The sequence below is a fragment of the Rattus norvegicus genome, chromosome 18 (genome assembly GCF_036323735.1).
Source record: "Rattus norvegicus strain BN/NHsdMcwi chromosome 18, GRCr8, whole genome shotgun sequence".
Classification (NCBI taxonomy): Eukaryota; Metazoa; Chordata; class Mammalia; order Rodentia; family Muridae; genus Rattus; species Rattus norvegicus.
Window position 1 is genome coordinate 57,547,918 of NC_086036.1, and position 27,132 is coordinate 57,575,049.

Here is a 27,132-nt window from a genome sequence, read left to right on the forward strand (position 1 = left end):
GTAGGGCGTGGTGAGGACCCGGAAGAATGGAGAGCCTACTCCTGTCCACTTGGCACACTGTCACTTACCTCTAGATGATGGGCACACACACTTAATGCTTTAGTTAATGCCGGATTTTTGGATGAGAGCTCTTGGTCTTTAAAACTTGGCTATGAATTCTAGGTTAGAAAGGACTAGGGGCTGATACTGTGGTGGACAGGCTGTCTATAATGAAGTTGGCTGGGGACTCCAGCAGGACCTTGTCTCTTTCAAGAGTCCCAGAGAGGGCAAGACGCGATACCTCTCCGTAACCGCATCTCTCCAGCATCTCGTCGGAGGTGTATCTGGAATGAGGCTCGTAGGAAATGAGGTTGGGACGTTGCACCTCGTAGATGGACTTAACCTTGGGGAGAGCCGCCAGGTCTTTGTAATTAAGGATCTCATTATCCACTTTAGCCTGGGGGAGAGGGAAATGGACAGGAAAGAAGAAGAAAGATAAGAGGGAAAGGGGGAAAGAGAGGGGAAACAAAAGCAAGGGGTTCAAGCTCCAGTTTCTATGAAGAACAACTATTAGGCATGAAGAGAAGAGCTGTAGATGTCAGAATAACAGTGCTCCCGGAGGCCATTTATTGAACAACATTGTTTGTGAGGCTCCAGGCTTTACCAGAATGATCTCTTCTAAAGGGCACAATATCTCAGAAGGAAGAATTGATAATGTTGTCTAGATGTGGAAACAGGCACACTCATCCCATAACTGGTGTCACAGACTACAGTCTAAGCTCCATTCCTGGATGCTGACTGCTGCCAACCCCATAACAGGACAGCATCCTTAGTTGTAGTCACCCTGATAACTCCCTTCTGGGGACTAGCTTATGCTTGCCAATGACTTTCTTATAGTACGGGTCCCCAAACTAAGCCCACTGATTCCGCTGGGACTGGCGCCACTCTCCAAGCCGGGGCCCTGTGTTCTCTCATGCTCTGGATGGGGATCTGTACAGCCTGTGATGACAGTAACTTGTCTTGTCCTGGGGATGGAGCTCAGTAGCTTACTGGCTCAACAAGTGTCTGGACGGAAGTTAATCCCAGCCCCGTAAAAAAGAAAGAAAGCAATTTGTTTTCTGAGACAGCCACATGGTAGTCTTGACTAATATTGAAGTTCTAGCAACAATTCTTCCTGTTTTCACTTGTCCAGGGGAAGAAAGGACAGGAGATGGTGCCATTGATGGGCATTATCCAGGGTCAAAGAAGAGACTGGATGAGTCCGAAGGATCTTGCCATGTGTCAAAGCTCACCTAGGCCTGGCAGCTTTGAGGACTATGCATGGACTCGTCTCCTTGGGGCTGGGTTCTGTGTTGTCCGACACCCCACATTCTTGGACTTGGTTCCTTTGCCTGTAGCCAGACATGCAGGTTCTCTCATTGCTCCTCGGCTCTGCCACCCACGTCCCTCGGCTTCCTTCTGCCATTCCATCCCTTCTATTATTTAGTAGTTCTTCCTCTGGGATGCCCTTTCCCAATTGGCTCCGGATGGTCAGACTTCTTCCCTCATTGGTTGTATCGTAAGGGTGTGCGGTGACATTTCCTTCTGCTACTTGTCACGGCTACAGCTGATCACCCACAAAATGTCCAGTGTCATGAGGGTACCAGATCAGTCCACCAGCATCTCCCCAGCACAGAACACAGTGTTTACCCCAGAGAGGAAGCTCAGCATACACGGAACGAATGCATACATTACACAACCACAGGACCCCTGGGGGCATCTAGTCTACCTCTTATCCCTTCTGCCTGTGTGTGAATGGCTCTGACGTAGGGAGTCTAGACAGCTCTAAGATCTGCTTTGTTTCTAGGCTTCTCGCCTGTTTAGAGAGGTCTCCATTAGCTTTGTAGTTGCATTTTGACATCTCTTCTCCTTCCTTCCTGTCTCTTTATCACACACCACTCCTTAAATACCAACCTTATCCCACCTCTCCCTGCCACTCTGACCCCCTCGTGGTTGTCTTGCCTGGTCTCAGTTCAGGCCTCATAGCTGCTGTCTTGTCTCAGTGAAGGAACGGGAAAGCAGGTGGCTGCAAGTTGATTTTAGAATGCAGGAAGGCCGCTTTCGTCACTATTCTTCCTCATGCTCCTTGAACTCTACACTGTCCCTGTGGCCCTTGGTTTATTAGAGAACAAGGTCTAGGCCCTCCCCGTGCCTTTCTGTATCCCCAAGATCTGGCATGCCATGCAGAAGGAGGTAGGCATGGCCCAAATGACCTTAAAAACATTTCAGGTGCTAGGTCAGGGGTGAGCAAAGCCCCAGCAGTGTTGAGTAGCAATACATACACAGATGACTCGGTTAGGCGACCCGATGCTGGATCCGGGGGGTGAGATGGAAGTTTCAGATGTCCGTCTATGCTGTGGGAAAGACAGAGAGGTGAGAAGCAGAAGTTCAGGCTCAGTGGGGAGAAGGCAGGTCCATAATGTCACACGCAAGGCACTTTGGCAGTGTTGTTAAAGCACTCTGGCTACTGCTGTCCTCTCTCTTCTTGGCCCCTTTAGCCAATAACTCTGTGAAGGAGATGCAGCAGGTCCAGAGTTTCATGCCGCTGGGTAAAATAGGGATTTATCTGTAGCCAGCATTTTAAACAGAAAGTTGCTCATAAAACTTCATTTTGGGCTCTCTCAGCCAATAGGTATTTAGTTTAAGTGAATAAAACTGCTTAGCCTTCATTTCTCGGTGGCTTAGTAAACAACAGCTCACTCACTCGCACAGACTGGCATCAACTTAAGTGAAAACCTTTAATCATCTGCCTCTGTATGTCAGCCATGATGGATTACCAGCATCCCACCCCCACCCCCACCCTAATAGTCTGCTGCCCTCTCTGTGCATCTCGGAGTGTGGCAGCGTGCAGTGATGGGACAGTCAAGATTGGACTCAAGGACCACTAGGAAATATGTGCAAGTTTAGAGCACTCAGATCCCTGATGTGCAGAAGGAGATGGTGGTCGTGTCTCGGGACTGCTCAGTCCCTCCCACCTCCCTCTCAAAGCATTCTGAGTGGTGCTAAAGAATGTCTTTTCACCAAACCATGAATGAGAGCTAGGGGCGGGTCTTGAAAAGGGAACATCTAATGGCACTGTACCCTACAGTGGGAAGTGGATTGCTTTATTTTGAGCCTCCTGACTAGCTGGAGGAGGACTCTTGATTTGGTGCTAACACATTCCAACAGCTGTCCCAACAGCACTTAATTTCCCCTCTGAATTAACGCGTGTGTCAGCAGCACTAGCTAGTATTTTTTTTAAGATTTATTTTTAATAACTACTCCATTACCACTGGATTTATTTTGTTTATAGCCAGCATTACGCCTGTCTACCATGTGAACCTCAAGTTTTATTTTAAAATGGATCCAGTTAAATGAAAAGTAGGGGAGTTGCTTTAAAGGAAAAGAGAGAGAGAGAGAGGAGAGAGAGAGAGAGAGAGAGAGAGAGAGAGACCCCGTAACTCATATGAAAAGGTGGTACACAGATACTATGAAAAGCATTTTAAAGGAGAACTCATATTTAGGGGATTCTCCAGAGAAGAGACTGAGAGAGACGATAGCTAGGTCTTCTTATACTTTACAGACCTTAGAAAGAACAGGGTGGGATATTCGCACATGGATAGAAAGAAATGACACAGCAATAGGATTGATTCTCTCACCAAATTCACACTGGAAGGATGAAGTGACAAAGGAGAAGGGTTAATTAGCTAATCAGAAATTGTGCGCTGGTATGTTAAGTTGAGAAGATTCTAGCAAGTTAGGGGTCAAGTTGACAGCAGGACAAGGATATAAAGGCACGTTAGGGCCCAAGTGTTGCCCCCTCCCCTAATGCGCATCCCAGGAGCCTCTCTGCAGCATGAAGCCGAGCATGAAAGCAACCTCTCCCTGCATAAGCCTGGGTGAGCCCACCCTCTCCCTTCAGTATCAGGGATTCGGATGAACAGGCCTCCCTGGCATTTGTCAGAGCGCAGCAATTCAGAGGTACCAGGGCCTCAGCTGGTCTGCTGTGTGCCTGGGGATGACATGACACTCTGCTTCGGCCTGGCTGCATCGCCGCTGTCAAATCACTCTCTTCAGATTTGATTTCCTCACAGGCAAGGTAGAGATACAATTTCTTGCCTCATCTGCCTCAGGAGGTTAAAGGAAACCAGCCAGAGAGGCACGCTATGAAGACACTCTGTAAACTGTCAACTACTGAGACGATAGCAACAATACAATTATTAGTAAATGACCTTAGGCTAGGGAAAAGCCATGGCATAAGTACCTCAGACTGGCTGCCATCTTGGCTGGCATTGGTATGGTTATAAATTTACCTTCAGTGGTAGAGTGCTTACCTAGGAAGCGCAAGGCCCTGGGTTCGGTCCCCAGCTCCGAAAAAAAGAACCAAAAAAAAAAAAAATCTCCCATGCATGAAATCCTTTATTGTTTTCAAGGCTCTTTCATAATATGCAAGATCTTAATTCACCCCAAGCCCTATGAAATTACTCTTCCCATTAAGGAGACCACAGAAATACTCACACATTTGGGAGCTGATAAGCTCTGTACTAAACCACACCTTTCCTAACCTATGACAAAAAGTGGCATGGAGGCCTCTTACCTTGAGCTTCTTCTCTGCCCTGGCTGCCTGCTTGCAGATCGGGTGCCAAACCTCAGAACCTAAGGGGGCAGGAAAATAACAAGGACTCAGACCTCTCAGAGCTACCAATGACCAGAGTCCCCACCTTACACGGTTTACTCCTTTGACAGCATGTGCACCCTACATACACATCTGTCAGGAAGAGTCCTTTCTGTCTCCTGGCTTTCTCAGTTCCTCATTGTCCCTGCGCACCACTGGTGAGCCAATCTGACTATACATACTCCTTTTCAGGGTGTCTAAATCCTAACTCTTTCACAGTTCACACGGCATCCTCTTGTGAACTTTCTTACCTGTCAGCTGGAGGTGACTTTTTCCTCCTTTGGGCTCCATAGTTCTCTGAAGTCTCTCCACAATACAGTCTTAAGTCATATTAGTTTGCGAATTTGCCACCCTAAGTACGTTAACGGAACCTTCTAAGTAGAGGATTGAGCTTTATCCATGGGTCTGTCTCCCATAGCATCTGCACAGAGTTTGCCTTTAGCGGAAGTCCACGGGTTTGCAGGGCGAAAAGACGAACAGACGACTATCTCTGAGTGACACATAGCAGGTGGCCAATAAATATTTGTTGAATGGATGAATGGCAGTGGGGAGGGGGTGAAAGAAGATGACAAACCATGTTTAACCTTAGCTTTCTTTTCTCTTAAGACTTCAGAGAGACTTAGGATGTATTTGCATTTAAGGGGCGGAGGTGTCATGGTGTATATTCCGCTCAGGAGCATTGTCTTGACCTGATAATTCCTCAGAGGCTCCAGACCCTTCAAATTTAGTACACCAGTGTCGCTAATACCCACATTTTATAATGGGTGGGGGTCCAGTTGGCTGGCTCCGAACCCAAGAGGCCAATTTGGAAAGGCATGAACAACAGGTGGTTGGTGACATGTTGTGAAGCCTCGACTATTGCACATTCCCCAAAGAAGGGACAGGTGTCCTGGATTAGAGGGGAAAAAATAGGAACACGTTATCCCTCTGGAGCCATCCCTTGGGTAACCAGCCCTGAAAGGAAAGGGGCCAGCAAATGGCTCCATTCCTAAGCAGCAGATGGCATTTGCTTGTCTGACTTTGTTTCTAGGTTATATTTTCCATGATGATTGTTGCCTGGAGCTCCTAGGACTAGAATATTGGTTAAGGCACAGGGGTTTGATGTGAGATCAAAGACCTGAAGAAGAGGAAAGAGGACCAGCCCCAAATATGGAGTCCAAAGTTCTTTTTTCTCTACTCAGCCCCTGATAGATTCCCCACCCCACCCCCATTTCTTCATCTGAGTAAATATCAAGGTAACACTTGGATGGTCTAGGTTATTTTCATTTCTAAAATTCTTATTCTAGGGATGGCTTTGTCTTTTGTGGGATAAGAATCCCCACTTCTTTTCTGCTGGCATTCTTGGGTGTTTTTAATTATTCAAGAGGAGTTTGCTTCTAAGAGGAAAATGCAGTGGTTATCTGAGCCCGGTAGAGGGACTCTGTGTCTGCGGCTTGGGCCAGGGATCACAGGGTGTGTCTGCTATCAAGCAAGCTGTGGGCTGTGATCTTCCCTTTTAGGAGTTTAAATTACAGGGAGCATTTCCGGTTCCTCTCTGGGTGTTCCTGAGTCCACCAGGACTTGTTTACCGCGGTGGTTATGGGAGGAAACATATGTTCCAGGTCACCGTAGGAAATGCTTGAGGTGGGCCTGGGGGTCTGATGAGATCATGAAATTATGTGAAAGACAAAAAGGAAAGGTGAGGCGGTAGATGTCTAGGCTGGGGGAAATGAGAGCAGCGTGTGTGGGTTCAGACTGAACTGTCTCTTTTGCTTTGACTGCGTGACATGACATATCTGATCTGAAATAAAACCAAGCCACCAATGGCTATTAGCTACACTCTGCAGACAAGAGCGTACGCTTATAAAGAAACTGAGAAGGGAGAGGAAGAACCATAAGACAAGAGGAAGATGTAATTAGAAATGAAAAGGGGAGGAGTGCTTCAGGAGTTGCCAACATATCATATATATAAAAGAAAGTTTAACAAAAAAGATTGCTGGTAGCTAGCAATAAACTCAGATAAAGGTAAGAAAACCTCTGGATCAGCACTGTGTAAACACTTTTGAATCTGAATGTTTTTGTTTTGTTTTCTTTTTTTCACCATGAAGACTTGTAGGAAGTTATGGTCTCCTGAGCATTTATGCCCTAGGTCACCAGATCAATAGCATGATCCCCAACAGAAAGAAAACAGCTAGTGTGCTGGCTAGTTTTGTGTCAGCTTGACACAGGCCGGAGTCATCTGGGAAGAGAGAATCTCAATTGGGATAGTACTTCCCCTGAGATCAGACTGCGGGCAAGCCTGTAGGGCATTTTCTTGATTGGTGATTGACAGGGAAGGGCTCAGCCCATTGTGGGTGGTTCCATCCTTGGGTTGGTTGTCCTAGGTTCTACAGAAAGCAGGCTGAGCAAGCCACAAAGAGTAAGCCAGTAAGCAGCATTCCTCCATGGCCTCTGTGTCAGCTCCTGGTTCCTGCCTCCAGGTTTCTTCCCTGCTTGAGTTCCTGCCCTCCCTGCTTTGATGATGAACTATTATATGGAACTGTGAGTGAAATAAACTCTTTCCTCTCCAAGTTGTTTTTGATCATGGTGTTTTACCATAGCATTAGTAACCCTAACTAAGACACCCAGGAAAGAAAGTAATCATCTTTTTCCCCCCATTTAAATTCCCAACACAGAGCCTGGCCCATGTGAATGACTGGGTGGATCCTATCTTGTTAGTTTTACAATTACAAGTGAAGGGAACCCAGCAGAGTATGGTAACAAGAACAGGGAGGGTACCTGAAATTAGTCCGTAAAGGTGGAATAGAAGGCTGAGACATGGTATGCACATTTCTTTGCTGAGGGAAGGTACTTTCAAAAGATTTGCAATGAGAACGGAGGGCAAATATTCCAGGGAGGGAAAGCAAACTTTTATTAATTGAATGTTCTCGCTCAGTTCATAACGAGCTTCCCTTCCTCTACAAGTTTTCAAATATACACGGGGTGGGGGGGAGCTCAGCCTCAGTACTGTGGAGGGGACTCGTCACATGTCAATCACGCTGACGGATTTTGGACAACCATCCTAGTCCTTGGAGATCTTGTTTCTAAATTAATAGGTTTCTCCATACACATAATAAACATTTGACCTGTCCAGTGCTCCCAATGAGAATGGAGATTCTCTGAAGAGGATGATCTCTATCTATGTGTCTACTGACCAAAGAGTCTCCATAAATGCTCACCGAGTGAGTGAGTAGAGAAAATGGGCAGAGGAGACGATGATTCAGCAATTTCTATCAAGCCTGCTGACCTGAGTCTGATCCTTAGGACCTATATGGTAGGAGAGATCCGACTCCCACAAGCTGTCCACTGACTACAGGTGCACTGTGGCAAGTCTGCACACACATACAGCACTCCAAGTAAATTTAAAAAAAATGTTATGGGAAAGAGAAGCCAACAGCCCAAGACAGAACTCTAACATCGTACAAGAATGGGACATGTTTTGTCTGAACTCCTCTCTCACTCTCTGAGACTGTCACCTAGGCCTTCATACTCTGTGGTTGAAACCTGTTGTGAAGGTTATAGGTCCCTCAGCTGACTAGAAATAGAGAGCGAAATCCAGCATAGTCCTCAGATTGGCTTTGACGCTCACCAGAACCAGCAACACTAGTTTATAGTATGGCCCAGACCTGTAGTGTCTGGGGCTGACAGGATTCTAGGATCCCACTCACCTCTCTGCTGGGCCTTGCCATTCAATTTGCCAGTGCCTCTTTTAAAATGTCAGAGCCGGATCTGATTGTCTTTCAGAATGCCCAGTGAGGGGTTATAAATACAAAGGTGACTGGAAGTTCTGGATCAGCACTGTGTAAACACTTTTGAGTCTGAATGTTTTTAGACACCGCGTGTTGCCGTGATCCTCCCAGTACCTAACTCACAGCCCTTCCCACTTGGTGATGAAGGCGGTTGAGTTTCAAGTTTCTGATTCTGTCTCCACAGGTTCCCTCTTCAGATAGCTCATGACCATAAGCGGGGTGACGCTGCTCCACATTCTGCCTCTGTGGCAGCAGCACTGCCTCTGTGACATGACCCACCAATGACCTTGGAATTGCTCCATTAAGAACTCTACCCAGGGTCAGAGAGATGCTCTGTGGTTAAGAACATTTGCTGCTCTCCCAGATGAATTGAGGTTGGTTTTTAGAACCCACACCAGGTAGCTCACAGCTATAACTCCAGCTTCCGAGGATCAGAGGTTCTGGCCTTCTTAGACTTCTATACTCCTGGCACATACCCACATTCAGACATTGTAGTGGCTGGGGCTGGCATTGTAGTGGCTCGTGTCAACTTGACACAAGCTAGTCATCAGAGAGGAAAGAGTCTCAGTTGAGGAAATGGCTCCATGAGATCCAGCTGTAAGGCATTTTTCTCAATTAGTGATCATGGAGGAGGGCCCAGCCCATTGTGATTGGTTCTATTCCTGGCCTGGTGGTCCTGGGTTTTGTAAGAAAGCAAACTGAGCAAGCCAGGGGAGTAAGTCAGTAAGTAGGCAGCACCTCTCCACAGCCTTGCCATCAGCTCCTGCCTCACTTTGAGTTCCTGTGCTGACTTCCTTTAGTGATGAACAGAAATGTGGAAGTGTAAGCTGAATAAACCCTTTCCTCCTCAACTTGTCTTTTGGCCATGTTGTTTCGTCACAGCAGTAGAGACCCTAAGTTAGACAGTCACATACCATAGAAGGCAAAGTCTGTGGACACAAAGCACTTTAATGGATACCAGAAGCTTAGAGCAGGTACAGGTGAGTAGACAACTGTTTAAAGGGGATGAGGTTTCTTTGGGGGTGAGCTAGATATACACGTAGATGATGGTTGCACAGCATCGTGGATGGACTGAAAACTACCTGAATATATATCTTAAATGGTTAATTTGATGTTTCATGAATTTTTAATCTCAAGGAAAATAAAGCCCCTGTCCCATAACCCCAGAGGAAGTGGACTGCTTCTGCAGACTACAAGGCACGCCACTCGCCCTCTGTCATTAAAAGCTCAATGGCAAGCGCTTCCCTTGACTTCGCTGTGTATAACAATATTACCATTGCCACCAGTTTGGGTATCAGGGGTCTTCCCAGGTATCGGGCACTTGATGCATTATTTAATGTGATATCCTATGAGGCTTGAATCCTGGGCTGCAGCTTACTGCATCACTGGCTGCACTGTCCAGAGCAGCTCAGTCCTGCTTCTGCTCCCTTTTCCCATCTGCAAAGTAGGGATTGATGTATCTGCCTTGTAGATTTGTTGTAAGTATTAATGAATGAACACACACACACACACACACACACACACACACACACACACACACACAGAAAAAGAGAGAGAAAGGGCTTGAGAGAGCATTGGAGTGATATCTGCTTATAGTAAGCATTGTGTATACATTTTTATTGTTGTTAATATCTCCTCTCTCCCATCCAAAAATTCAACGTGCTGGGGGCTAACCAGTTCGGGTAAGCTGAAAAGACTCCTAGTGTGATTAGAGTAGGAGACTTATTCTCTGACTCCCGGGAACAGGGCCTGGGTGAGCCCGGCATAGTGGCTGAGGGGCTGCAGGGCATAATGAAAACATTCTATTTTGGAGGGAGCTCTTAATAACAGGAAGTAAACAGGAAATCCCTAAAAACGGTCAGATTTAACAGGTTTCTCTATCCCCAAACTTACAAAAGCAGTAAGGCCTGCTAAAAGACTCTCAGACAAGCCAAGCTGCCCAGAAGAGGCTCAGGCCAACAGAGTCACCTGGAAGACAGTCTTCAACCAGCCTGTAGGTTGTGTGGTTCTATTTTGTGAGCCATCACTCACCCTGAGGTGGGCTTTTGTGAGCTGTTGTCACTCATGCTGGGGTGGGCTTTGAGCTGTCTTTGAGTTACCTCTGCTACTCTGAGTAACCTGTCACCCACACTCCCGTGAGTAACTCCGAGAAAACTCATTGGTTCACCGAGTGATAATTCTGTGGTATCTATACTTTGGTCTGTCAGCAGTTTTCTTATGTAGGATGAGTAGATGTTTATTCTTGTCTCCCCACAATCGAAAGGGGACAAAAAGACAAATGGCTGGCTTTACAGGTGTGGCTGCTGAGCAGAAGCCTGGTGTGGCTGCCACTGTACCCTCTTGGCATGAGGAAATGGTGTTAGCTAGGGAGAAAAATATCTGCTAACTAAAACCCCATTACCATTGGATGGAACCAAGCAGGAAGGGGCAAGGAACACAGCAGGACTGAGGGTCCAGTAATTCACAGGATGGGGACAGAGTGGAAGCTTAGGCTGTGCCAACAATAGGTATCCACAGTTCCCGTACTATTATTATTTTTCTCCTGAGATTCTATTGATGCTATGAGGAGGCTATGAGGAGGGAGAGGACTATGTGGGTCCAAGGTAGAGACAGGAGAAAAGAATTTTTTTTTACTTTTGTTTTGTGTGCATGAGTTTTTTGCTTGCATGTATGGATGTGTACTATGTGTATGCAAGGTCTATGTGAAGACCAAAAGAGTGCATTGGGTCTCTTGAAAATGGCATTACAGTGGTTGTGAGCCACCATGTGGGAGCTGGGAATCAAATCCTCTTTCTCTGTAAGGACGAGAAGTGCTCTTAACCATTAAGCCATCATATCTTAGGGCACGCATGTGAATGTGTGTGGGTGCATGGGTACAAGCAGAGGCCAGGCAAGGGTGTTAGGTATCTTTCTTTATCACTCAGTCTTATTCCTTTGAGGGTCTCTCACCAGTGAGAACACACTGTGGAAGCTGGGCTGGCTGGGCAGCAAGCTCTTGGGTTCTGTCCCCTAACCATGCCCAGTTTTTAATGTGGATGCTGGGATTCAAACGCAGATGGTGCGTTGAATGATGGTGCTTGCACATGGTGAGCTCTTACCCAGGGAACCACTGCCCTTCTTCCCCTCCCTGAATTATTATAAAACATTTGAAGAGTGCCTGGGGCTGACCTCATGCTACATATTCAAGGGTCCCTTGAAACAGCAGTATCTAAATAAATAATAATAATTACAATATAAAGGCAGCTAACACTTACTGACCAAATATGCAGATATGCAGAACCCTATTTAAATTCTTTCCTTCTTTCCTTCTTCCTTCCTTCCTTTCTTCTTCCTTCCTTCCTTTCTTCTTCTTCTTCTTCTTCTTCTTCTTCTTCTTCTTCTTCTTCTTCTTCTTCTTCTTCTTCTTCTTCTTCTTCTTCTTCTTCTTCTTCTTCTTCTTCTTCTTCTCCCCCCCCCCTCTCCTTTTTTTGAGACAAGATCTCGCTATGTAGTCCAAGGTGGCTTGAATTCATGATTCTCCTGTCTCGGCCTTCTAAGAGTTCTTATTGCCTTCTCTTCTTTCTTCCTTTTTTTTTTTTTTTTTGTAAATCTGTATGTAGTGTGTGTGTGTGTGTGTGTGTGTGTGTGTGTGTGTGTGTGTTCCTCCATGTGGGTGTGTGGGTATCCATACCTGTGTATACACATGTAAAGGCCAGAATAGGATATTGGATACTGTTCTCTATCTTCTCTGCCTTATTCTTCCCTTGAGACACATAGCATCTCTAAGTAAACCAAATTTACTTAGGTTGGCAGGGAACTCCAGGGACCTGCCTGTCTTCACTCCCTCATGCTGGGATTACAGGCACCTGTATCCATGCTTGGATTTTTACATGGGTGCTGGGGACCCAAACTCCAGTCCTCATGCTCAGATAGCAAGTGTGCTTATCCACTTAGTCATCTCCTTGGCGCCTTAACGTGTTCTTAATGTCATGGTGGCAATAGTGAAAGTGTCCAGCATTGATGAATGGGTTGCGGCCTAGAGCACAGCCAACCCTAGGGGTTTGTCATGAGCTCTGAGCTGGCAGAACTTGGCTGTGCACCGAGCCTGAATCCCGTAATTGGTCTTCACAGACGACCAATGTGGTACTGAGGCTGAGGTCCCTGGAGCTTGGATGTCTTAACTGTTCACCTTTATCGATCCACCCATGCCTGGGCCCGGATTTGCCCAAGTAGGGCCATCAGACCCTTCCTGGGACCCTCTGCTGAGCTCAGATGGGAACAACACCTCTCTACACAGCTGCTGGCTGGGGAGCATGGAGCAGGAGAGCATGAGGCCAACACAAAGAAGCAGAGAAAAGACCAGGCTGGGGATCCTGAAGTACTGCTCAATGAAGCTGCTTCTGGATGCTTCTCAATCCCATCAGCCTATCAGTCATTCCTCTTCTGCCCTAGTGGCGGAAGCTGAATTTTCTGCTACCCGACAAGTCCAGAGCAATAAAAGCTCTCCTTCAACTCAGACTCCAGTGCCTGACACATCCCTGACTTGCCCTGAAGGCAATTTTGTTTCTTAGAAAATACAGGAAACAACCAGGAAAATTGCTGCTCTGGACCTAATTTGGACCAACGTGAACAAATTGGCTGTGAAGTATAGATGTGACATGGAACCCGTGAGAAAATGGCCACATCACTTTGCGTTTGCGGTGACCTGATCCAGACAAGCTGGAAACAGATTTTAGAATGACAACACTACCATACTTTCTGTGACTCAGGATGTTAGGTAGCCCTATAAAAATCTTGAAGAAATCAAAAAGAAGGCAGCTCGTTGAAAGTTAAAATGTACTCTATTTAAAATGAAATGTGCTTAGCACAGGCAGAACCTGAAACGGCAGTTTCGTCGAAGAGTATGTTTGAAGAATCTAAAATTATGTAGCAGGATGGGGGAAACATAAGTTTTAAACTTTTTAAGCATAACTCCTGTAACCTAAAACTGTCACTGGAGAGACCTGGTTGAATGCAGCAGGCCTGAATTATGGAATGATAGCAACGCATTTGGCAACGGTGCCTCAGCAAACATGGTTGGAGATCTGGAGATTAAGAATGTGGCTTGGTATTCCGTAGTCTGAGATGACTGCGTGACATCAGTGAGACCTCTACTGGCCCAGTGCACCTGTCAGAGCGACCTGTTAGGAAAAGGAGGGTTTTGCTAAATGTCACTTGCACCTCCAGCTGTGCCGGGACGTGCCTCCCACTACCAGGTCCTCATATCCTCTGAACTGAAAAGCATGTGGTCAGAAATAGCCTCAGTTCTACAGAGAGGGCTTGGCGTAACTCTCAAAGGCAGCTCCAGGATCTGTGGGGTTTGCATGAAGGCAGAACTGAGGCTCTTTGCTTTATTTTCGGGTCATGTACACTGCTCAAGATTAGACGAAAGCTACCGGCCTTCTTTCTAGAGCAACATCTATAGCACTTTCAGGAGACTCGCTGTATTCAGAAGGCTGGTTACGAACCTCCGATTAAGAGTTTGGTAATAGAGGGTCTGGAGAGATGGCTCAGTTGGTGACGTGCTCGCTGGGCAAACATGAAGACCTGAATTTGATGCCCAGAACCTGTGTGAAAGAGTCAGGCATGATGGCTTACACTTGTAATTCTGGTGCAGTGCTGGAGAGTCAAAAAAGGGCAGATCTCTGGAGCTTGGTGGCCTGTCACTTTCCCTTACTTGGCCAGTTCTAGGCCTGTGAGAGACCCTTACTCAAAAATCAATGAGATGGCTTAGCTGGTAAAAGTGCTCAAAGGCTCAGTAGCCCGAGTTTAAGTGGGATGCACTCGGTAGACACACACTTGCTATCCGAACACTCCTAAGGTGAGACTGGAGACAGGAGAGTCAACTATAGGTCTAAGGGGCGGAGCACTGAGGATTCAGTACCGCCCCTGAGAGTGGCCGATGCCGGAGCAGACTCCAGATGATCTCCATGTTTCTTAGATTTAACACTGGCTGGACTCAAACTTTGTTACAGTGCTTCCATTAGCAGTGTTTGGTCTGTCCCTGGATTTCAAAATGAATTCATTGAGTATGCAAACGCTGCTAAGAGCTGACCTCATGCATTCCAGTGCTGTCTCAGATCCTTGCAATGGGGGAGGGGAGGGGAGGGGAGGGGAAGACATGGTGCAGGGGGAAGATGAAGATTGCACACGCCCTCCTTCATCGATGGAGGCATGTTTAGGAGAACACACGTTCAGAGCCCAGCCCAATGCCCACTTCTGCAGTGACTGTGGCCCCGTGGTTTCAGTGTAAATTCTGCCCTGAACCTGAGGTATTTCAGCTTCATTCCGCTGCACTAAAACCGGTGACCTAATTTCCTGGGGAAGCCCAAATGAAGGGTTTGGATAACAAGCAGATTAGAAGTCTGGCCTCTTTACAGAAGCAGTTGAAAGACAGATGCGCAACAGAACTTAAAGCAAAGAAAAGGAAACTTGCTGTAGTCCCCTGGGGCCCCAGACATCCCCCAGACAGCCGTCAGACATCTCCCAAGTCAGGCCCATCAGAATACCATCACACAGCAATTAAAACACAAACTAATGAACCAAAGGTTCTTTGGGGATCCTCTGCCAGGACCAGCCTGTCCTGCTACAGACCTCCCCCCCTGCACCCTCCAGGCCTTGGTCTATATAAGCTCTGTGTGGGGGTAGGGTGCAGGGTGCAGGGTGTGGGGTGCAGCTGACACTGTTTCTGGCCCACCCACTTGCACAGCATGCCCTAAGGGCTCTCAGCACTTTCACATTCACTCCGTTCTCCAGTGTTTCTGAGGTGTGTGCGCTCTCTCTGACCCCTGTGCATTGGCTCCATGTCCCCACCAGGTGATGTTTCCATCTGCCTGAGGACTTTGTACTTGCTATCCTCCTGCCTCCACAACTTTCCTTTACTCCCCTCATTGCCCCTCCACCACTACTCATGCTCAGGACCCTGGCTCCAAGTGTCCCTTCTTCAGAGGAGCCTCCCCCTGGTCTCTTGGGTTTCTGACGACACATCCCCATTGTCCCTGGAGGACTCTCCTCACTCTCTTGTCTCCATTTGATTAGTACCAGTCTCGCCTTTCTGACAATAAACTCCACTCGGACAAACTATCATGCCCACCTTGCTCATCTCCAAGCAGAGTACTTGGCATGCAGTAGAGAGCCTGGAGCAGTGTGGCTGTCACTGGAGTGGCTCGACGAGAGGGATCGATTCCAGCCTCACTTGACAAGGGAAGGAAGAGACCCAGAGGAGAAAGTCACTCCTCAAGATCCCAGCCCATTAGTGGAAGTGCTGACCTTTGAACTCAGGACTCCTAGCTCTCCGCTGACTCATTTCACCTCTGAACTTCCATTTCTTGAGTCCCGGTGCTATTACTCTTTGAGAGTATTCTAGGCTCAGCTCCCAGTAGTAACTGAAACTCCTGGTGGCTGCCACCCACACATGACACCCATAACCAGAATCATTATGGCTCTAGCACCCATGGTCCAAGCCCCCTCATTCCGGATCGCTCAGCACCCCCTGAGGCAGGTCCTCTCACACTCTGCAATTACTCCCACTCTTCCAGGAGCCAGAACGGTAGGAATGGGGATAATTAATGAGAGGGTGACAGTTCTTCACTACAAGAATCTCTCCCACCTCCTGGAGGCATTTCTGCCTTAAGTTCTATGGTGCAGTCTGTCTCACAGTCACAGAGCTGTTGGCTCAACTCCATCGCTTAACTCCTTCAGCATCCATTTCGAAGTTGGGTCAGCAAAGTTCCTAACTCATAGCTTTGAACTCCGTGAGGGCAGGGGCTTTGCCTCTGCTGCTCCTGCCTGTCTCTCCAGCTGTTAGAACACTATTGGACACATGCTAGGTCTTAAAAGATACGGATGGTAAGTGAACAAAGAGAGCTTCCCTTGTGTTAGGAATTTCCTATACTTACAGGGGCTGCTTGAAGTCTATTATTCAGGTTAGATAATCAAGGTCTAGAAATCTTAGTAAGCAATAGTGCCAGGACTCACACTGAAGCAGTCTAGCCCAAACTACCACAGGAGAACGAGGGTTTGGAATTTAAGCAAAGATATTGATTGTCCAGTGGTACATGAGTGGGAATGTGGCTGTTGGGGCAGGCTCAACACCAGGAGGCTGAGAAGGTGACCGCTGCACAGCGGATTTTTCTACCAAGTGCCAACTTCACACCCTAGTGGCGGTTGCTTTGCGGAGATGTGTTACACAGGGTCCTGAAGCAGGGCTCACTCAGGATCAATGGAGGGCACTGGTGTCTGTGGGGAACCACAAGGACCAGATTTGAATATCAGCCAGGGTCTGAGTCCTGTGGGAGAAGGTGGAGAGAGCCTGGAGGGAATCTTAGTTCAGGTTCTCCTTTGCCCTGCACACTTTGGTTCACAAAGCTCTTCTCTGGTATAGCCCCTGCCTCGCCTATACAATGAGGGCGGTGGCTTTACGTACACCCTCTCCCTTCCAACATCTGAATGATGACTATATTTAAGGAATCAGTTACAGAGTCTCAGAATCTTTGGAATGGTTTCTTCATTTAGTTCCACCCAGGAACCCATGCCCAGACCATCCTGTGGATGGCACAGGCTTCTGTTGCATAGCTCTAGGCAACAGGTCTCAGTTGAGGATGACTTTGTCCGGTTTCCTGTACCCGAGGATATTAGACACAATCTGAGACAGTTTTGGAAAGGGTATATCACTGGCACCTTGTGGGTGCAGACCAGGGATGCTACTAAACACTCTACAGCATACAAGACAATCCTTAACCGAAGAATTGTCTAGCCCCAGGTATCAACAGTGTTGATGTTCAGACACTCTGTTGTAGACACAGAAGGCAAAGTGCAGCTGAAGGACTTTGTGGTTGTGGGAATCTGTGATGAGAACAATATTCCCAAGAAGACCCACTCCCTGTAACTGGCCCACGGACTCAGGCCTACCTTCTGGGGAAGCCTTGAAGGACTCTTACTCCTCTCCAAGAGGCTACTAGAGCATTCTTAGCAAGGCTAATCACAGTGACTCAGCCAACACCTGGATGTTCTCAATACCATTCATAGCTTAACCTCCTCTTTTCTGAGTCCCTACAGTCTCTGTCCTTTGCTTGTATTTGGTTCCCTCTCGTTTGTCTAAGAGTTGTTGGCTTTTCTCTGCCTCTTAGCCCTAACGTTGGCCCCATGATATTCCTTTCACGTAACGATATTAGGAGGAGGAGCTTCGGAGGAGCAATTGGGCTGTGAAAGCGATTTTCCATGATTGAACTCAATACCCTTCTGAAATAGGCCTCAGGGAACCACCTTGCCCCTTCTACCGTGTCAGGATACAGCCAGAGGGTGGCTCCGGTGTGAAAGTGGGCCATCGCCAGACACTAAATCTGCAGCCGCCTTGATCTTGAACCTCCAGAGCTACGGGCAATACCTTTCTATCATTTAGGAGCTACCAGTCTATCTCAGTTTGCTTTGTAGCCTGAATCTCAGATGTCCATCACAGGCTCATACTGGGAATGCCTGCCTGTTTCTCAGCTGGGTGCTGTGACACCTTTAGGGGGTGGGGCTTGGCTGGCAGAAGTGGGTCACTACGAGTGGGCCTTTGAAAGTTATAGCCTGAACCCTGCTTTCTTGTCTGCCATGAAAAAAAAAAAGCCTACATCTCAAGGTCCACTGCCATGAACCGTTCTTTACTGTGATGGACTGAACTGAGCAAAAAGAAATCAGCTTTCTTTCTCTTTAAGTTGTTCTCGCTGGATACTTTGGTGACAGTGTTATAAAGAGAACATACCCGTTATCTGTTCTTGGTCCTTCTGGAAGGGACCTTCCCTGGCATACTTCCTACTGGACCCTCCGGTTGGCATCACTTGGCATGGCTAACCGCCATTCATGTGACTATTGAGAAACACAGTTCCTTCCTTGCGCTGGGGGGTTGTGGGGAGACAGACCTTTCATATGTGAGAAGCCCCCAGAAGGAATTGCTAAAGTCAAAGTGGTTTGGGAGCTTAGGTGGTGGGTTTGTCCAAGTCTAGAAACAAGGTTTGATGCCTTGGTAACCAGTGGAGCGGGAGGGGCCTGGAAGGAAGAGCAAAGCCAAGAGCACAGTGGCGTACTGGGATGAGGGGCTGGACGAAGGACAGGGGGATGAGAGGAATCTAGAGATTAACTGAGTGACCGAGGCAGGAATCCCGGGACAGGAGGGCTAGGGTGGGGTGGGGAAGCCACTGTGTCTTTCACCTTGGGGATCCCCAAGCAACAGCTTGCTGTGATGCCCTGGGGTGTAGACTCAGAACCCCTGGGCATTCCCGGAGGTTCTCTAATTTAGTATACCTCAACCTCCCACCCCCAGGTGGAGTCAGAGGAATTTGCTCCTAGTACTGCCAGGGAAGCAGGCCAGGGGAGCAGCCGGTGGAGGTACACAGGGAAGGAAGGCAAATTACATGTCACTTTATATTAGCCACTCCGGCAACTTTCCTCATTCACCCAGAGAGGAGAGAATTAATTACAACCTTGAGGAAAAGCCAACAGCAGAGATAACACTGATAAATGGAAGGAGGTCGGATCTCTTTTCCAGCTGTGAGCCTATCAGAAAGCCTTAGAGAGGGGTCAGATTTGCTTACCTGTGAGGTACATCTCCTCCCCTTCAGTGAACATCTGGTGGCAGCGCACACATCTGGCACAGGTAGGGTGGTAGTGTTTTCCTCCTGCCTGTGGGAACCAGCACATGAAGTAGATATGTCAGAATTGGGTTTGCTGTATGGTAAGGCTGGTGGGTGAACCCGTCTTGGGTATATTGGTGGTGTTGGTGTCTCCCTCCATTGTTCTGTGGTTGGTTGGAAGGCTGCCCAGGGGTATCCACAACCATATGAGAGTCTACTCAGAGAGCTTGTTGATTCCTTCATGGGTCTTCATGAAAACTCAGGGACTCTCCTTAGACATGTGCAGGGGAATCAGAGGCTGCTATTCCCACATCCTCATTGCCCACAAGGAAGTGTCGTTTTGAGGACTGCCAGGGCCCCTAACACTAGTGATAACAAAGATGACTTCAAGTACTATGCTAAAGAAAGACATAGATAGATAGATAGATAGATAGATAGATAGATAGATAGATAGATCCTTTGAACCCTGTTTGAATTCTGATTTCACCAAGGGAAACGTACCAGTTTAGAGTCCATGAATCTTTAGCATTATCTAAAGCACATTCATCTATTTTTCTAAGAATGAGAACAAGTACGAGGCTTGAAGTCTTCACAAACAAGAAAACTTGGCCAGAACTATATTCATTTTGGGTTGTCTTCAACTTGGCAAATGACTTGGTTTTTCCTATTATGTTGTACCATTTGTCTGTTAAGTGAGTCAACTTACAGATGGATTAAAGTATTAGGTAAGGCTAAGTGTATGAAGTTTACAAACATGCCAAAAAATACAAGAAAAAACCTACGAAGGACAGTTCTTTTTTTAAATGTGCTCAGTGTATAAATTATATTATGTGAGAAGCAGAACCCCGGGGAGCTCCTATACTGCTCCACCTGGATCTCTCAGACCGGTCCTGGCTATTCTATTCTAACCTGGCTTTGGTAAATCCATTCCTTTTTCTCACTTTTCCTCCCGATGTTTCATTTAGAAATGGAAACAACTGAAGTTGCTAAATCTCTTTGGGGGCCAGGGATGGGGGTGGCTTTGGAAAAGGCTGTGTTTGAAAGTCTTCCTGGAAACCAGTACCAGTGTTGAGCCCTGTCTTACTTCTGCACTAGGTACTGGAATTGTACCCCAGAGGACCTGATGTGCAGGGGCCCTTTGGAGATAGATCTTGGATTTGCATATGGGAGGAACAGCTCAGAGGCTGGGATGGGAGGTGCACCATGTTTTGATGGATATTTTTCATATCAGGATAGGTATTTTGGGGGAGGGATGAGGTAAACGAATGACTATTGGGAGTTGTGAAATCCTCTTTTAGGCCATTAGTTGGTCTGATGCTAGTTCCAAAATTACAATTGTATAAAGAAACCTTATTTCCAAAGAGCCTTAGGGGTGGGGTTCTTGGGATCAGCTTGTCTGTTTCTGGAGAAACTCTTATTTCAAAACTCATCGAGAATGTGAAAAGGGCAGGTTCTTACAAAAGAAAAAAAAATAATCTTCAATGCCCCCTTTCTCCATTCCTGGCTGTTTATGTGGCTCCCACCATGAGAAAATGTTCTCATCATTAACCAAGTGAGCTGTGTTCAAACTTTAGAAGGAGCCTGCTATTTTCCCAAGTAAGGAAGTCGTGGGACTGATCTGTACTACCATGACAAGGAAAATCAGCTTAATTAGTAGCCTCTTCCCACTGCGTCTCCTTATCCTTTCAATTACAGGCCTTTTTTGGCCCTGATTTTCCCCCTTTGTGGCAACAGTGCCCCAGCAATACTGAAGCACACATCTTCTTAAATGCCACCCTCTACCACCCTGCCCCAGATGAAAGGGACCTCGTGCCAGTCTCAGCAACCTTGCTCCTGGAGGGCTTAGAAAACAATGGGAGAAAAGGGAGGCTACCAGGGCAGCCTGTGCCCAGCATAAGAGAACAAAGGCAGAGAAATCCAATGAACCATTTCACCTGCAAACAAACTGAAGTCAAGAAAGCAGGGAAGAAAAGTAGCGGAGAGTTGGTACCACCAAATGAGGCTATATTAGAAAGCACCGAGAAATGGCAGCCAAGGTCTGAAGTGGAGCAAAAGCAGGCTGTGGCTCCTTTTGCTGAGGACACAGGAAGGGAGGATGGGTCAGACACTCAGCATACTGAGGTCTGTCTGTCCCCAGAGAAGGAGTCATGAGATAGGCTTAGAAGGGAACGGGAAGGTTGGGGTGAGAAGATGAGAAACAGTTTTAAGTGCCAGCAGTATATTGGAAGTGTGCTGGCCCTGTACTGGGCAACTGCCTAGCCAGCATCCTTTCCCATCTTCCAGAAATAGCACTCAGCCTTGCTCAGTTGGACCTCCTGCCATCAGGCCATATGGTTATATTGTGTTAAACCCACCAAAAAGCTGATTCCAACTCTATGGGCACAGCGGGTTCAGAGATGGGCCTGAAGTTATCCAGAGAGTTCCGAGGTTTGCTGAACTATTAAGAAAGAACAGTTTGCTATCCACTGTGGATGTGGCTGGTAGGATGTGAGCTTGAGAAACTGGTGTCCAACCACAAAACAGAGCCCTTTTCAGAATAAAGGCCACGTAGAAGAACGTGGAGCCAAGATGGTCAAAGGTTCAAGTGATTTTGATCAGCCACATTCTCCAGCAGTGCCTAGAGCCAGAACGATGCCTACACTCTTATTATGAGAATGGACACGTTTCCTTTTGAACCTCTATGATTTGAGGGTAGCTTCTGCCTTCCAACTAAATAAAGCCCTGTTTAACATATCCATTAGGATGAAGTGGCAGTCTTCACTATTGACAAAGGCTTAAGGTTTCTTGGCTTGATGTGGCAAAATTAGAATTCAAATCCTTTCCTCCTGGTTTCTGAGTGGCTGAGAGCTTTAGGTACCGGTGTAGGATCCAGAAGGCTGGAGTCAAATGTACCACTTGTCTTGGGCATTCCTTTTTTCCATTGGTAAAACAAGGAGAATGAGATCACTGATGGAAAGACGTTGGTCTTTCCCAACTCAAAGGAAAATAAACAAAGTCACTAAGTCCAACATGTGTGAAGGACCAGGTCAATTGGAACCCGGACACAGCTGCCTCGAAGGGAGAGACTATCCCACTGGCTTAAGGAAAAGCAGCCACTAGAAAACGTTTTCAGCTGCAGTGTGTGTGTCAAGATTTTTTTCTTTTGGAAAAAAATCCAGCCTTTGTGGCCCCTATCCCACTGGTTCGGCAACTTTCTGGATGTTTCTTCTTCCCAGTCATGCAGAAGCTGCCAGCAATTCCCATTTAAGGCAAACTTCCACCACCCGCACCAGCCTTTGATCAACACGCCAACTGACCTGCCAGGTTTCAATTTTCCTCCCTTATCTTGTTGCACATGCACCTAAAATGTCCACATATGTGTGCAAGTTCATGCGTGCGCACATGCTTGTGAAGGCCAGAGTTCCTCAGGAACTGTCCGCTTTTCAAGCGACCTTTACTTTATGATGTGTCTGCTTTGTCTTCATGTATGTCTGTGCATCCTTTTTATGCCTGGAGCCCACAGAGGCCAGAAGGAGACATGAGATCCCCAGGAACTGGAGTTTCACATGGATGTGAGCTGCCATATGGATGCTGGGAATGGAGCCTGGATCCTCTGGAAGAGCAGCCAGTGCTCTTAACCTGAGTCATCTTTCCATGCCCTTCACCTTGTCTTTGGAGATAGGGTCTCTAGCCAAGTAGGCTTGGCTGGTGTTTGGCTGGCTGACCCGTGAACCCTTGGGCTCCACCTGTCCTTGCCTGTCCAGCACTGGAGCAGGGCATATGCACCTTTGTACCTGGCTTCTTAACACGTGTTCTGGGGATCAAACTCGGGTCCTTGTGCTTCCAAGGCCAACACTTTACCAACTGAGCCATCTCCCCAACCTTCCTTCTATAGCCTTAATTATCTCTCTGATAACAACTCCCGCTCTCTGTGCCACCTGTAGGCAACCCCTTCACAAGGTTGGTGCCAGTCCCTTTCCAGTCTGTCAGTATCTCTCCTCCACCTTGGAAAGTCTGACACCTCCTCTACTGTCTTTCACTTCTGAGTGCTTTGACTTTGCTTCTTGCCTTTCATCTATGCTCCTGTCTATCTTCTTGCAACCTTCCTGGGATTTCAGTCACGACCCATCTCAAATGCTTTCCATGATTCTGCCAGGATCATGTCTCTCTTCCGTTTCCGGTGTCACAGATGCTGTACTAAGCGTCTCGTTGCCCAGACTCATCGTTTTGCTACAATTTTGGTTTCTTCTTCCTCAGTCCTCAAAGTCTCAGGCTGCCTCACATTGGCTGAACTCTTGAATTTCTGCTTCCAGGAAGCTGGAGACAAAGGTGGTTACCTTTGGTTTGCCATGGCTCCCTGATGGCCTCCTCTTCGTTTCCTCCAGTGGACAGGTTGTTCCCACTCAGTCTCTCCTGACTCCTCGGCACCCATTGAACCATACATAGACTCCTTATTCTTGTACCCACAGCCTTGGAATCCTGGGCCCAGCAACCTTTCCTGTGTGAATTCCCTTCACTCTGCTTGGCACTCTTTGCCGGTCCTTGGAGATGCTTCATCATTTAGGAAGCCATTGCATTTGTTTATCTGATTTTCTCCGACTCCCTACAATGAGTTTTCCTCATCACATCAAATGCAGTTCATAAAAACATGTAATTTTACAATGCTGCTCCGTTTTAAAGTCCTTCGAAGGCCTGCCCCTATACTTACCATAAAACCCAAGCTCTTGCTCTCTTGCTCTTACTCTGTTCCTCCTTTCTCTCGACATTCCCCTCCCGCTTCTCTCCACATGCTCATGGCCACCCTCCACTCTTCTTTCTCTACTTCTCCTTTCTCTTTCTCTTCTCCCCCCCCATTCCAATAAACCTCCTCCACATAAAAAACAAAACAAAACAAAAAACAAACAAAAACAAAACACCCAAGCCCGTAAACATGACGTACCAAGTCCCACCTTTCAGATTTTGTTTTTGTTTTGTTTCCTGGTTTTTGAGACAGGTGGACCTGGCTGTCCTGGAACTTGCTCTGTAGACCAAACTAGCCTCAAACTCAGAGATCCACCTGCCTCTGCCTCTGGAGGGCAGGGATTAAAGGCCTGGGCCACCACCACTGAGCTCCCTAGCTTTTCATACACTGACATCATTACCCTCAGGGCTCTGCCTCCATGCTATTCTTCACAGAGACCTTTCCAGATCGCTATGCTCTCTTGCTGAGCCTGTATGTGGCTGTAGAGTCTTCTTCAGCTTAGTTTTCATGGTAACCACAAGCAAATGGCAGTGTTAATAGTTATGTCTACAGTAGCTGAACCAGCCTGCAATTCCTTAGCTGCTATCAGATGCAAGACAGAGGTCCATAGATACAAAGGTCCTCACCCCTAATAAGAGTACGAGCTAGTAGTAGAGACGTGCCACAACTCAATTGTCCCTACCCTTAGGCTATTATTTTGCCTCTGCACTGAGCTCTTCGGGGTAGGTGACCCCAAAGTATGGGAAGGCAGCATCTAGCCCCAAAAGGTGTAGAAGGAAAGGCTGGGAAAGCCAAAGACTCAGCAAAGGGCGGTAGGTTGTCTGTCACTGGCAGAGAGAGATGCTGCATCAGAGGCTTGGGAGAGCTGTTGCCATGGCGATGGGCCAGCCAAAGAAGGGTTTAGAGAGCAAGCTGCTAGACAAGATGCTTCTTAAATCAGCACATTATCAAACAGTTAAAACATAAAAAGGGCTTCCATCCTGAGGCAGAGCCTGGAGGAAAATCCTAATTGTTACTCCTAAGAAATCTGTCTGGGTCTGAATCCAAAGAAGCAAGTGATTTTTCCAGCACAGCGGTTTTTGAACCAAGAATTATTTTGTCCACATTCTATTTTGGGGGTGCTCAGCTCTTGGCAAGGTTATCTGGTCAGGGCCACGCAGTAAGCAAACTCTGGGAGGTTGAAGCAATGAAAAAAAGGGTCACGGGGAGTGGGGGGTACTTTCTCCCTCTTGGGTGATGACCTTTTGGAGTCCCAGGCCACCTTGCTGACACATCTCCATGGTTACTCCGGTTTCTCAGCTTCACTTACCTCCAAGACCCTGCCACTGATGTACCGGTCACAAGTCTCACATTTGATGCCAAACTGGGCGTGGTAATCAGACTCGCAGTACGGAACACCATCCCTGCAAGAGGAAGTTCATGTAGGAGGGGGAAGTCAGTAGAGTGGGGGGATGTTCTTGTTCAGAACCTGGTCTGTCCAGGTCTTGTTCAGGACTGGCCAAGACTAGGAGATTGATTAGGAGTGCTTTTCGAGCTCAAACTGCCCCTCAGATATACACCTAAAGAAAATCCTTGGGGATGTCCATTTGGCCAGGTCCCTAAGCCCTGATGGGAACACTACTCTGAGTTGCCATTTTGGGGGTCTTTTCTTTTCTCCCCTCCCTTTCCCCCATGAGTTATCTGGAGCCGTTTGCTTCTCTCTGCCCCAAAGGACTCTTCTGGAAAATTATTTAAGACACAATTTAAGACACATTTTGTTTGCTGTAGAAAAATGTAATGCTAACACATGGTACAGAAAGGCATAAAGGAAATGTTTCCCCTTTCCTTCCACACCTTCCTGGTTTCCCTTCTGGGATATAACAATATGATCAGTTTCTCACAGACCCTTAAGAGTTCCTCCTTTAGCCAAAAATGTTCTCCCTAGCTTAGAGACCCACACATTAGAAGTATCCCACTGTTTATAAACTATGCCTCCCATTATCAGTGTGTGTTTGTGAGTGTGTGTGTGTGTGTGTGTGTGTGAGTGTGCATGTGTGTGTGTGCATGTAAGTGTGTGAGTGTGAGTGTGCATGTGTGTGTGAGTGTGTGTGCATGTGAGTGTGTGTGTGTGTGTGTGTGTGTGTGTGTGTGTGTCCCACAGCAGTCATGTGGAGGTCACAGGATAAGCATGGAGTTGGCTCTCTCTTTCCACTTTTCCAGGGTTCTAGAGATCAGATGGAATTTAAATCGGGTGTCAATCTTGTGTGGTAAGCGTCTTTACCTACTGAATTATCTCGCCAATCCCGCTATGCCTTATTACCCTGTCCTCTGCAGCCAATGGCTGGCATTTCTTGCTTTGATAGTGACTTGCATGGATCATTTCATTTAATAGTTATGGCGGCCCAGGGAGGGTCTATTAATCTCCAGTGTGTGAATAAGAAAGCCCAAGTGTGGAATAGCTAAGTAACTTCCCCAGGTCATCCAGGACCGTGTACATTGAGGACCAAGCCTAGCTTATCTGGCTTCTCCCAGCATTTTCGTGAGGATTGAAGGAGATGGGTTCAGCTTTTGCTAAGGTTTCAACTGGGTCTGGCTCACTGCGTACTCAGGAAAGGCATCGATCACCACGGTGGCTATGATGGTCCTCAAGGAGACTGTTCTCCCATGTTTGGGTATAGGATACTGTGGATCAGACTGAGATAGGCCTAAAGAGAAGGCATGCTAGTTCTGTCTCCAGCTGGAGCTTGACCTGGGAGCAAGGTGATTAACATTACCTGAAGTTAAAGTCGCTCTTGTCTGTGAGCCCATGAAACTTCTCTGACTCTTTCAACTAATCTGACCACTAGCCACTCAGGTAACACAGGTTCTTACTCTGCAGGTGTAAGTATGGATAATGGTGCAAAGAAAAAGTTGTCATCTGAGTAAAAAAAAATTGCTAATACAACTTCACTTGGATTCCTGGGTTGGGGACGCCTTAGGGAATTGGAAATATACATAATTATAAACACAGGCAGATGGAAAAGGTCGAATTTACTGTGTCCTTATTAGATGTGGAACATCGACCTCCATAGTCATCTTATTAACAAATGAGCAAACTAAGACTTAGAGCTGTTGAGTCCTTGGCCAAGGTCACAGAGGCAAAAGGATTTCTGCCTTGAGCATCTGTAATAGCTTTATGACTCCTGCCACTTTGCGGCAGCAGGAGAGGGCCCAGGGACAGACTGCAGAGACCCAGGGGGTGGGGAGTTATCTAGGCTAGGGCTCCAGAGCTGTATGAGATCTCTTACTGGCCTAGAGAATTATAACTTAGGACCTACGATTCTTGGCTGGTGACTTCCCACAGACATTCCTTACTTGGCATGC

At 47.2% G+C, this 27,132-nt stretch overlaps 1 protein-coding gene across 9 annotated transcripts in view; it reads right to left on the bottom strand.

The window, feature by feature from the left end:
• The window catches only part of Ablim3 (actin binding LIM protein family, member 3), a 119,020-nt gene that overhangs the window by 20,001 nt on the left and 71,887 nt on the right, over window positions 1-27,132 (bottom strand). For 6 of the 9 annotated variants that reach the window (NM_001191698.1, XM_063277347.1, XM_063277350.1 and 3 more), the window contains exons 6-10: window positions 25,100-25,193; window positions 19,032-19,119; window positions 4,595-4,653; window positions 2,301-2,372; window positions 281-436 (exon numbers count right to left, since the gene is read on the bottom strand). In NM_001191698.1, coding sequence (NP_001178627.1) covers window positions 281-436; window positions 2,301-2,372; window positions 4,595-4,653; window positions 19,032-19,119; window positions 25,100-25,193 — 469 coding nt within the window. The remainder of the gene's footprint in view (window positions 1-280; window positions 437-2,300; window positions 2,373-4,594; window positions 4,654-19,031; window positions 19,120-25,099; window positions 25,194-27,132) is intronic. The other 3 variants (XM_063277351.1, XM_063277353.1, XM_063277352.1) reach the window with 1 other exon arrangement.